Raw genomic sequence first — 12,865 nt, 5'->3', positions numbered from 1 at the left:
AGAGATGACTCCTGCAATGGAACCGTCCAAGTCGGGCAACTGGCCTTTCGCTTAAATGACGATGACCAGCTGTGCGGGGTTTTGATGGTAATGTACAAGGACATTTCTACATCTGCGTACCTTTGCAATTTCAGCCCATCTACCATTTCCTTATTCCAGTTCAGAGGGCAGAAGAACATCCTCTAGGATTAGGGCCGTCATGGGAACAATTTCACACCAGAATGTTCTCAGTAAAGCTACCGTGCTGTTGTCTTTTACAGCGCCGTGAGTCAGAACCAGGTCATGGACAATATAACTTGGGAACTATCCCCTACCAAGACTGGCTTTGTTATCCCCTTGTCCAATGACACCAACATGGTCATGGAAATGAATTAAAAGATTTGTGGTACAAATCTCATTTTGGATTCTTGCTGGGCCGTCCTAATCAACAAATTTTAACTATGCTATCAGCTGGAATCAGGCACGAGCATCAGCTGCCGCTTTCACCCAGGTTACCAACGGCAAGCTGAGAGGGACGTGTCTTCCCATGATGTTGCAGGCATCTCGGTAAGACCACTTGTCCTGAGTCAAGATGAAGGTATGGTTCTAGTGTCCTCTTGGAGAGTTTGTCGATTTCTATTGGTCATAGGGATGGAAAGCAGTAGAAGAAGGAGTAAAGTAGGTGGAGCCACACACACCTCAATAAATTACACAACATAATCTCTTCACCCATAAAGACTGAGGGAATATTCAACAACTCTTAAACACTTTGTGTTTCTTCTTACAATCATAAAGAGATCTAAGAGCTTGTGGTGTAGAGTATATTGTTTGGCTCTTTTTGTGTGTTTTGGATGTCTCCTGTATTTTCTGTGCCATGTCAGTGTGTCTTTGTTCTTTAGGGCTCTTCTTGTGACTTTTTGCAAGTGTAACTTCTTGAAGTCTTTTGAGAAATATGTAGTTTTAAGATTTTGGTGGGGTAGCTTCAGCTATGGATTATTTCTCTGGTTTATTGACTTTGAGCATGTGTTGTGACCTGGATCAGACTTGGCCATGGCTATTTTGTTGGGTTGGCTCTTTATCCTTTGTTTTCCTTATTGTTCTACTTTGTTTTCCTTATTGTTCTACTTTGTTTTTCTTATTGTTTTACACTGCAGGGACTAAACCGATTAAAGGTTTCATAAAAGACAAATGGAGGGACTTGAACCCAAGCTGATCAGGCTGAGCTGCTCTAAACAGGAAGATAATTTCATAAATGTTGCAGCAGACAGTAGTGCTCACCCGAGCGTCCCTCTGAGAAAGAGTCATCAGATCTCGGTGGTCACGTAACCTTCAGATATTTGTCGCTTCCCGTGTCCACAATCACTGCAGCTCAACTCCAGCCAATGAGGGACGACCTGATGTGAATTCAGGTGAACTCATGTGTTTGTGAGATTTGCTACTGCTGATGATCAGGAAAAGCAACAGGTTATTAATGTTTTGATCTCATTTCAATCAAAGTATGCAACAGGCCTAAAATGTTGACTTAAAGTGCCTGTAAATGAATCCCATTTGTAATGTTGTTTCACATCAACACCAGGGGGCAGCATTGCCTCAACTACTCTTTGTATATTCATGTTTTAATTAAATAATTTAAACGTTAAATTAGCAGTACAATTCATAGCTGAAATGTTATTTATATTATGTAAGCTAAAATTTAATGCAGAACCTTTTTCCTATATTCACATTTTTTTGCCTTTTTACATTAAAATTACATTTAAGTAGCTCACAATTCAGAGCGTATAGTGAGAAAACGCCATATATGTAAAGTAGGATGATTGTTTTTGAGTGATAAACATTAGAATGGTTTAATACCCCTGGTCATACAACATACATCAGGGTCATATTTTTATTTCTCTAAGCTCAGGTTGGAAAAAGCTGGATCTGTTGTGCAGACAAATGACCATTGAACATCTGCAAGCGTAGATGGTGCCAAAATTCTACGCATTTAACACGAATTCAGTGTTTATTGAGCCATAAAAGTAACATAACAGAATTGTTTCTGATCCTGTTTAATTTGTAGGTAGATTTTGTTGCCTTTGGACAAAACAAGACAAGCTGAACTTCAGTGTTTGCCAGCGGGTAGCATTTAACTTCTCTGTCTCATCAAAATGCAAAATAAACATACTGTGGCTTTGTAGCTCGTTATGGAGCTTCATTCTTATCCAGCGAGTTTTAATGGTGTATTTATACGGCAGACGTGTGAGAACACACACACACACACACACACACACACACACACACACTCACACACACACACACACACACACACACACACACACACACACACACACAATTACATTCAGGCCTGATACAAACAAAGATGTCTGCCAGTAACACTACACGTGTTCTGGTCTTCAAGTGGAAATGTTCTGAAGGCAAGCATGGAGAGTCGCAAAAAACAAGGAGAGAAAGCCTGGGCAGAGAGGAGAGAGAGGTAGTGATGGTTGTCCCAAATCTTTGTTCTTCCTCATATCTTTCTGCCTCCTCTTCCTTCTCTTGCCTTGAATTACAAAATGTCCACCCAGGGAGAAGAATCCAGGCTCCTACAGTTCAGTTTCTCTCTCTTTTCTGGGCTGTTGGCCTCAGATTGTTTCCGGAGAGATGAGATCACTTCCAGATATGCGCCGCCATGTGCGTCGAGTTCGGCGCCGCCGGTCCTCCTCCCGTGTGTTGACTGCTGTATCCCATCGTGCCGCTGGAGCTGTAGAGGTTCATGCCCGCCATGTGCTGGGACATCTGGATAAGGAGACAGTACACACATTAATGTCTTAATCCATTACCCAGCCCCTTATTCTAACCATCCCAACTATCCCAATAACCCTGACCCACATCCTAAACAGAACCTAAACCTTAAGAACCATGTCTTAACCTTCAAACAACCATTTGAAGTTGTGGGACCCAGCAAACATGGCTACACTTTGGTAGAAGGAGGAATTTGGTACTTAATATGTGAGGATAAACACACACACACACACACACACACACACACACACACACACACACACACACACCTGGGAAACATTCCACTGCATCTGCTGGGCATTTTGGGCTCCATACACCTGATGATGAAAAGGTGCTTGCTGCTGCTGCACCATCATTCCACTCTGCTGCTGTCCCATCATGCCCTGGGCCATTGCTGCCATATAGGGTGATGACATAACCCCACTGGGCTGAGCCATGACACCCTGGGCTCCCATTAGGCCATTCTGTTGTCCCATCACGCCATTCTGATGAAGTCCCATCGCTCTGCTGGGTTGCTGTCCCATCATGGCCATCTGTGATGTCATTATGGCGCCACCCATTCCGCCCGCCTGGGCTAAAGAGTGGTACGACCCATATGGGTGCGTCACATAGCCCATTTGATTCATGTACAGCCCTGTACATAAAAAGTAATTACAGATACAATCAGCCATTCGGCATTGGAGAAGCTCGTCCATTAGTTTGACCGTGAGCACTGCTGACCGTGAGGAGCCATACTGCTGGCGTGCAGAGAAGGGGAGGAGCCATACAGGGAAAGAATGGAGTCCTTGGAGAGTTTCTTCACAGTGCCCTCGTCGGTTCTCGGTGCTGGATCGAGGAAAAGACTGAGATTTTCAGGCACTGAGGCGGTCACTCTGCTCTGAGGCAAGGAACCGGGGACCGACTGGAGAGGACAGGTGATGCATCGAAGAAGTCGGGTTATGAAGCCATGTATAAATACACATGTAGTGTTAGTACAGATAACTATATTGGCACACAAACCCTCTTTTTGTGTGACACTAGATTATAATTAGTTGTTAAAGTGGTCCTTTGGGTTTAAAATCTTATTGTATAGCATATGATGCTAATGCTGACACGGCTACCATTTTAATCAGTTGTGGTTATCATCCTCAACAAGGTGGCAACTGTCTGTCCTTAGCTGTCTTGACTTTGTCCTCTAAAATGTCTGCTCTGTGTATTAACTAAGGAAACATTTGTATATTGGGCTGTGAGCCACTTCACTGAACACACCGTGTTGCTTGTGTGAAAGCAACAACCGATAGTGACTAATGATGTTTTTGAGAGGTATTAAAACTTAAATGACCAACCCTGACTTTACTGGACTATTGGGAAATTTCAGTGTAGCTCTTAGCATTAGCAACAGTTGCTACCGTAATGTGTGGAATGCACATGTTTTTGGGAAAAATGTAGCTTTGTGTGTGTGTGTGTGTCTTCTACCATTGTTTTTGCAGAGGATGAGCAGGGAGCTGGTAGAGAGTTGAAGAGATCGATTGCAGATTGTGCCTGAGCTTGACTGGACACCGCTGAGCTCTCATTACAGTCTGGAGCACATCCTGCCCCATTAGCCACCGCAGGGCTCGGAGCAGGGGCATCTAAAAAAAGCGGAAATGGACATGCAGAATGTAAAGAAAAATCAGCTGGATAGAACTGATGATCACGAACAAACTAGCAATTGTGTTTATGATGCGCTGTTTAAAGTACAATACCTAATCCGAGCAGGTCTGTCACAGACTGGGAATCGGTCTTTGGGCTGGCTTCTTTCTTCTACAGCGACAGAGAAAGTCGATACGGTTAAAACAAAACGTCTGCACTGAGAGAACAGCTTGGATCTAATACCTGCTCTGGTCCCCGGAGACTTCCTGGCAGTGAAATTAGATTCTGACTCGCATTAAAGCAACACAATTACTCTCAATTCCACCCTGAAAGCTGACAGTCCCCTTATCAAGCTCAGCTCGCACGGTCAAGTCATAACTTGTCGACTCACCAGTTTCATCTTCTCAAACACAACGGGCTCCTTGGGTATGTTGTCGTAGCTCTTTTCTTTCTGCAGAGAAACACAAAGGTCGTTGCAGACTCACGCTGCCCGCTTCAGTGCTGTTACTCTGTGCAGGAGGACTCACCCTCAGCATCTGGATGTCGATGACTTTGTCCATGTACTTCTTCTTGTCGTATTTGTCCCTGATGAAGATCTCTGCAGACTGGTCAGTTTCAGGTCGCTGGAAGCACTTGGGTAAGAAAGCCTCGTAGAGACGTTTGGCTTTGGCGTTTCCCATCTCCTGAACGCTCTGGGCAGATGGAAGGACGCACAAAAAAGCACATTATTAATCTAAAAATAGTACAAACATCACTTCTAAATCAATAACGGTCTTGATGCTGATGGTTCTTTGTTGTTTCCTCAAACGTAAAGTCTCATGACTGCCGAAGGCTACACCACTAATTTATCATTCCGTTATTTGATTGACCTCTGACCTGGACCTGTTCCTGAGTCCACTGGTCCAGATTGACAGACTTGACCTTGGAGATGTGGACCCCCAGGTTTCGATGGATACCAGCACAGCGGATACAGATGAATATGCCCAAATTCCAGGACGCCCATCTTGGCCCTGGCAGAGAGACAAAAGCAACGTCTACGTTTCAGAGCGGAGCGTCTTCAGAGACGATGGGACGTGAGTGACAGGACCCAAAATAGAGATAAGGAAAGTGACGAAAACAAAGGCAGAGTCCAATTATGCAGAGGCAAGGCAGAAATTCAATTAGAATTCAGCTGGGAATCCATCTAATCCTGAGCCAGGCAAAAAGGTGCCCTGGTATAAAACAGGATCCATTAGGAGGGTTAGCCTACATAGCTGAGACAGAGGAGACACACACACACACACACACACGATACCTGCAGGGATGATTACTCATGGGCCCGTGTGTGGGGAGATGCGTGGTTATCTGAGTAGGCCATTTCATCCATCACACTTCCATATATATCTGGCTGCATTTGAGTGCTGCCCTTCCCATATTCACCCTCACACTTCAGCTTTGCCTCTCCTGTACATGCACCACTGTCTGAGTGCTCGTCTGACCGGGCATTTCTGATCGAGGGGGCTTTCTATTTTTCTTCAAATCTGCTTCTTGCTCTCCGTCTCCTCTTTCATCTCCTCCCCCGGCCCACCGCTCCACCCTTCTCTCCTCTGCACTGTCCCTTGCTTGCAACCAGGCTTCAGTCGGGTGCACCGTGGTCTTTCCTCCACTAGGTGAAAGGCCAGGTTTCCATTTGAGTTCCCTTTAATGTGGTTAAAGGGAAGAACACCTCCTGTAGATAGACAAGGAAGTTGGCAGAAAAATGTTTCTCAGTTGCACTTTTTCGTCGGCGATATTTTCAAACGTGGAGCCGAGCCAGAGCGCGTCCATCACCCTGACCTCCGGCGGCAGCATTTGCTGTCACGCCGGATAATAACAACAGAATTACTCCACAAATCCTGCTTAGTGGCTTTAAAACTTTGGCGCCGACGATAACGAACCCGACAATTGTGCCGGAATCCCCGAACACTGGAATTACCAGTCTTCTTCCCCATCCTCGCTCCCGCCTCTTATCGCACTCGTTCACTGACACAGCCGACTCACCCCATCCTCGCCCCTCTGCCCCCCCACCGCCTCTTTTCAGCACAGCTAGTGAGTTTTGCAAAATAAAACTTTGTCTGGCAATAAGGTAAAATGAAAATTATCTAGAGACATAAACTATGTGATTAATCATCATTTAATAAGGTCCAACATTATATATTGCAATTTTCTCTTTATATAAATAAGGTGGTTAAAAATCTTGGATTCAAGTAGATTTATGTTATTTCTTGTTAGATTTGTAGCTCTGTTTTTAAAGAAAAATGACATTAAAGGGCTTTTCAGATTAGTCTATAATGTAAATATACCATAAATATAAAAATATGCCTATAATCAGTCTGGTTGACCCTTTAAATTTGCATTAATCTTTAAAGAATCACAGAGTTTGAAATTGGAGCTCTTTGAAAGGCTATTTTGGTCCTTTTTTGCCTAAATGTTTATCTTTACAGGAAAATTCGGGTAGGTTACCATTTTAGTTCCCTTGAGGAAAATTGTTCAGAAATGTTTAATTTTACAGCAATGATTTGCCTTTGAGTGTAGTCGTTGAAAGCGCTGCTGTCCCCTGGCGGCGGGTGAGGCTGCAGACACTGAGATAAACCCAAAAAGAACCCAGGAATTGTTATTACAGCAGATGATGTGTGTTAATTAAGTCGGGCAGCAATCAAGTCTGGAGGCTGAGGAGGCTGAGGAGCGGCAGCGCTGAATGAGTCCAGCCGGACGCGGCGGCGGCGGCGGCGCTGGGTGGCGACTGCTGAGGTCGATAATGAAGTTAGGGAGCGTGCTGACAGAGCGGTGGAGGGCGTGCACGTCAGCACGCTCCATGGGGTCGGAGGGAGGGAGGAGGTCAAGGGCAGTGGCGAGAATTGGAGCTGACGTCTTAATGAACGCCACGACCGTCCTCAAGGAGACCAGAACTGTGAATGAGTGCCAGGTCTGAATGGAAGTGGAACGTGCACGTGCACACCACAGGCTGATTTCTACCTGCACTCAAATGCTCCTCTCCAGCCCAAGAACTTCTACCATTTACCAGCAATTTTTGGGTTCTTTTCTACCAAAATTACCTGGAAAAAAACTCCTTTCTCTCAATCCCAACATCTCCTGATAACGAGGAAGACCATGTGACATTCAAAGAGAGCTAACTGCGCTTGAGTTCAGTGCACGACAGCTGCTTCGGGCAGGCAGTGGGAGGAACAGGGTCTGACAAAAAAAAAGAAAGTCTACTTCTACATACGTGAGTTCGAATCTTCCTCTTTTAGCAATGCAGATGAATGCAGACACCTTTTCTTTGCCTTGGTGTCTTTCCTTATGAACCATTTACAGCCAGCGCACCAACTGAAGCACAGCAGCTTAACCGAGCTGATTTATGACAGTGCAGATGTCAAATATGCAGTTTGAAGTACATCCAGGGCGCTCCTGCAATCATCAGATGGGGGGGGGGGGGGGTGTTTGCAGCATGGAGAGCACAAACAGAGATCTGTAACAACCCCCCCCCCCACTGTGTTAGAGCCTCCTCACGAGAGACACTTCTTTAAAGTTGACAAGTTGGGAATTTAATGGGCTTCAGTTTCACTTCTTTGGCTGTATTTATATTTGTACGCACAGCTTCTACTCCTTTTTCCATCCACTCAGCGCCGTTATATAGAATACATAAACACCCAGAAATATCCTGCTCCACATTAGCTACAGATCTCCAACTTCACCCCAAGCTTCTCCCAGGAGACTCCTGATGTTTTGGGATTTGCAGGGAACAAATAACAGCTTTTTCTGAGAGGACCGCAGGGAATCATCAGAGCACAAACACCATTACTTAAGTCGCCAGATATGAATGTTTCTCACTTTATTCCAGCGTCTGAGTCAGTGAGATGAGCGAAAAACCAAGAGTCAGACGCAGATACAAAAGCAGGACCAGGAAAAACAGGAATGTCAAGAATTTAGATTCACTTTTGCATGTGAGGAGAGAGCAAACATTGTTTTATAAAACAATTAAGTGCTGGTGGCAGAGGAGGCTTTGAAATTCACAAACTGTGGATAAATACAAGAGTTAGCTGTCTCTCTTTATTACTCTATTACACACACACACACACACGCACACACACAGAAGCTTCTAGGCTCATATGTGAGGCTGATCCAGAAACCCTGGAGCCACCCAGTGACCCAGTCCCTGTCTGAGCTAACCAGATGGAGCTCTGATTGATAAATGAGCGAAACACACACACACACACACACACACACACACACACACACACACACACACACCATCTGTGTTTCAGAGTATTTAGGGACTGTGATCCTGCAGGTAAAGAGTTGTAGAAACTGATGAATTCTACATCAGAGGAACAAAACTCTTCTCATAGCATCCCGTTTATTGTTCTGACCCCGTTTCTGATCATTCTATTTAGAATTTCAGGGTGATTCAACCCTCCCGGCCACACTCATGAAGAACAAACCGCCATGGCCTAAATTCAGAGCGAAACCACCCTCTGACCAAAATTGACAGGTATTACTGCTAAAATCTGAAGGATTTCAGAAGCAGTTTCGGACTCTGGGGTGGGGTAGCGTTCCCAATTCAACAGCCTCCTTCTTTCCCTGGGAATACCTGCCGGCTTCTGATTGGACAAGATTGAGGTTTGTGAGGGGAAAGTCTGGGGCATTGGTATTGCTGGGTGATGTATCCACGGCAACAAAGCACCAGTGTTGTGCGTAAACACACCATCAAGGCAGACAATAAGAGAAGCTTTCATTCAAATACCCAACTCAATGCGTGTATACACACACACACAGGCACACTCCTTTGAGACAGAGACCAGAAGTAAGATGTTGACTACATATTGCACCTGTCTCGCAACGTCTCTTCCCCTATTTCCTGGCAGAACGGACGACCTCATGCACAATATGAGGAAGTGAGACAGAAGCAAACCGCTCAGAATGTCAGAGCTGAAGGAAACAGGAAGTTGGGGCAGCACGGGCAAAAGGCTGCAGTCTTAAAGTGCCTTCACCCTGCAGCCTCAGGACAGTCAGCATACAGTAAGGATGAGGGGGGTGGGGGTGGGGTGGCCTGACAGCACTCGATCTAATGTGTCTGTGTTTGTTTTCTCGTCCAGCTCGCCACTTCCTCTTTGATCACCCAGAGGAGGAGAGAGGGAGGGAGGCGATAAACGCACAGTAATCTCCGTCAGAGCAAACAGGATTAGACCCGACCTCACGTGCAGCCAGATGGTCAAGGGAGGAAGAAGCGAGGATGAGTGAAGGTTAAGGTGTGCACGTGTTTGATGCATAAACGTCAGAGTCAGCTTATTAGCTGGTGGCATCGCAGCGAACAGGGTGGGACGGAAGAGGAACGGGAAATGTCAAAGGTCAACCGGATCGGACGGGAAACGCTGCATCTCTCCGGACTCAGACTGGCAGCTTTGAGCGTGTGAACGCTATTTTCTTCCTAACCGCCTAATCTTATCTGGAGCCTAATTAGATCAGGCCAATTCACACGCGCCAGCCGGAGAAGCGCGTCTTCACGCTGGCAAAAAAAAAGAAGGCCTCCGCATTGATTTCCGGCGCTTTCGTTTCATCTGATGTGTCTTTCAAGCTTCTAGATCCCAGTCTTCCAAACCATCACAAGTATCCTGCCCCAAGGAGGCCAACATCAATGCTTCTATTTATACTGGGAAACACAAAAAGAAAAGGAAAATAAGCAATGAAACAGAGATTTCTACTGAACGCATGATCCGGTCACGTGGCATCACAGGTCACCGGAGCGCTGCACAATTTGCGTCTTTGTCTCGGCGCTCTGTGTAGGAAGGGTTCGCCGTGAAATGTTTATTTGTAAAGACGGAAATTAATGAAGCAACCATGTTTTTGCAACGGCTCCGATTAGTTTGTTAGATTCAAGTAAAAGCCAGTTTCAAGATAAAACCCTTATTGTGTTTGTGTGTGTGTGTGTGTGCTTCTAAAGCCTCGTCACTGTTTACAAATTCTACTAAACACATGAAAAACTGCTTGCTCATCATTCTGAAAGGAATTTTAAGTGTTGCCCGGGCGACGGCAGGCCCAGGGTCAGCTTCTCTGGAAGGGTCTAAAGTGCAAAAACTGGTAATATTGCAGTATTGGTACGAGACCATAATTTAAACTGACCCCAAAGGGATGAGAATTACCCTGTGACTAAGTGTATTTGTAACTAAAACAGCGGTATTTACCTACCAGTATGGTCTAACAGGTTGAGCAATCGGCTGATGACACAGTTAAAGGCCTCCTACAGGCTAAACAATTGAAAGTGACTCACACTTTATATTAAATAATCCAAAAACTGACATGGCTGCAAAGGATCTTGCAGTTCTTTGTGTGTTTATATCTGCTGTTCAGGTGAACTCAAAGTCCTTTTCAGCCAGTTAGTATGATTGACATGATTTTTAAAGGCTTCTTGGTCTTGCGAGTGCCCCAACATGGCAATAATTGCCCCATTTGCTCACACGATTGTACCTTTGGAGTTCTATTGGAACTACCGGCCGTATGACCACGCATCCCTGGCCACGTGAAGATGTTGCACCATAGTACAGTATCATCCCCGGAGGATGCGATGCAGCATTTTGCAGCTCAAACGTGCAACACGGTCGAGTCATGCACTGACCATCGTGTCCGCGGACAAACGCCTACCTTTCGATTCGCAGTCCGCGCAGTATTTGTTCTCCTCCAGTGCCAGTAAGGAGTTGAGGACAGTCTGGTACCTGTCTACGTCCTTCACTGATTTCCCCGTCATCATGGTAAACTGATTCACCTCCTCCACGGCTCCTCTACGGTCCGTGCAAATTCGACCGGAGAGTGTGTGTCTGTGTGTGTGCGCGCGCGTTGAGCCGCTGCGCCGCCGCTGCGCTGCGCTCCGGTCCTCTTCCTCCTCGACGTCAAAGAAGAGCGAGTTTCTCCACAGTGGGATGACTGTCTCTCAGCCAACCAGAATGCGGGTTGTTGAGTTATTGGAGATGCAAATACTCCAGTGAAGACGTAATGTGAAGAAAAACATTTGATTGCTGGTGATTTTCAGTATCATACAATGGAAACATCTATATTTTATCACCGGTCACCTGACTCAGTCTCTCTGTCTCTCTCCCTCTTTCTTTCTCTCTATATTTCTCTCTCTCTCTCTCTCTCTCTCTCTCTCTCTCTCTCTCTCTCTCTCTCTCTCTCACACACACACACACACACACACACGCACACACACACACACACACACACACACACACACAGGCACACAGGTAAATCCAAACGCGCATCGGCGTATACTGCCATCTTGTGGCAAAGTAGATGGCTCTTCCATCGCTAACTTGTGTTTTCAATGACGCAGTTTTCCTCCGATACGACAGGGGGCGACAAAAGGGTTTTATATTCAAACCACTGATCGTGTGTGCTTATTATATTGGTCCCTTCGAAAGAAAAGATTGTGGCTAGTAAGTTCCGCAAGCAAAAACTTTCATGAATATAATTTTTGGTGGTCAGTGGGAAAATATCACAACATAATGCTGCACATTCGATTTGTATTTTAATTTGTATTCCATATTTTCAAATGGATGTATTGGAATGTTTTGTGCACGTTGACTATCTGTATTACACGAATTCACCACCAAGACATGTTCTATCTCATGTTGACCCGTAGGTGGCAGTGCAGGCCTAAATTTAGTAGCCATGTCGTTCGGAATTCCAATCCAGACAATCTTATATCTTAGACATAGAAGATAGAAGGTGCTTTTCCAACTGATCGTAAATTTAGTCGCAGTAAAACAAAAGTAAGTGTGTGTGTGTGTGTGTGTGTGTGTGTGTGTGTGTGTGTGTGTGTGTGTGTGTGTGTGTGTGTGTGTGTGTGTGTGTGTGTGTGTGTGTATACGTATGAGTCCTGAAGCAAGAATTCTCCGCTGTGGATCATTTAGATCATTCACATCATCTGGCTCTAGTTGGAGAACCGCAAATGCTTTCATAAATTTTCTCATTTGCAGATACGATGGCGCAGCGATGGGCTGTAAAGTTTTAATCCTTTCCTTTGAATGTGGATGGTTTTATGGGCTGTCCTAAATCATCCGCTGCAGTAACCCACACTGGATAAACATGCACATCTGCCTCAGTGCCCTGAGATGACAATAATAATAACAACATTTAGGGGATGAGGGGATCTTTAAGCGACTCCTGCCATCATGCAAAAGCCTGAAATTCCCCAGGCGTGGTCTGGCGAGCACTTTGAGCCCTCGCTTTACCAGTAAAACACTCCCAGTTTTAGTGCATACATGTGGAGGCTCTTACCCGCCTGCTATGTGACATGTGTATGGCTATAAAATGTGTTTTTGTGTGCAAGGAGAATCCATATATGCCGAGAGGTGATGAGTCACATAGAATCTCTTTACATTATAAGGCCTTGCCCTCCAGCACCATGTGGGTAGTCTGTCATCTGTTAGGGGGGGGATAAATGCAACCTTTGACCTCATACAAAAGCGATATTTTCAACAAA

General features: G+C 45.3%; 1 protein-coding gene across 1 annotated transcript; it reads right to left on the bottom strand.

Annotated features, from left to right (window-relative positions):
- Window positions 1-1,956: 1,956 nt before the first annotated feature.
- Window positions 1,957-11,440, bottom strand: smap2 (small ArfGAP2). Its single transcript, XM_011609107.2, has 9 exons — window positions 11,029-11,440; window positions 5,248-5,381; window positions 4,899-5,063; window positions 4,763-4,822; window positions 4,485-4,542; window positions 4,216-4,370; window positions 3,481-3,661; window positions 3,030-3,394; window positions 1,957-2,754 (listed from the first exon to the last, which is right to left on the bottom strand). The coding sequence occupies exons 1-9, from the start codon at window positions 11,132-11,134 to the stop codon at window positions 2,626-2,628; spliced, it is 1,353 nt and encodes a 450-aa protein (XP_011607409.2). The 5' UTR covers window positions 11,135-11,440; the 3' UTR covers window positions 1,957-2,625.
- Window positions 11,441-12,865: the final 1,425 nt, after the last annotated feature.

This window comes from Takifugu rubripes, chromosome 12 (genome assembly GCF_901000725.2).
Source record: "Takifugu rubripes chromosome 12, fTakRub1.2, whole genome shotgun sequence".
NCBI lineage: Eukaryota > Metazoa > Chordata > Actinopteri > Tetraodontiformes > Tetraodontidae > Takifugu > Takifugu rubripes.
This window is presented reverse-complemented; position numbering and strand designations above follow the sequence as displayed.

Excerpts from the sequence above, each read along its gene's own strand:
- smap2 (XM_011609107.2), bottom strand. The coding sequence starts at position 11,134 with ATGATGACGGGGAAATCAGTGAAGGACGTAGACAGGTACCAGACTGTC. Across the intron at positions 5,382-11,028 it reads CGCGGACTGCGAATCGAAAG|GGCCAAGATGGGCGTCCTGG; the intron begins GTAGGCGTTTGT and ends TCTCTCTGCCAG. Across the intron at positions 5,064-5,247 it reads GGACTCAGGAACAGGTCCAG|AGCGTTCAGGAGATGGGAAA; the intron begins GTCAGAGGTCAA and ends CCATCTGCCCAG.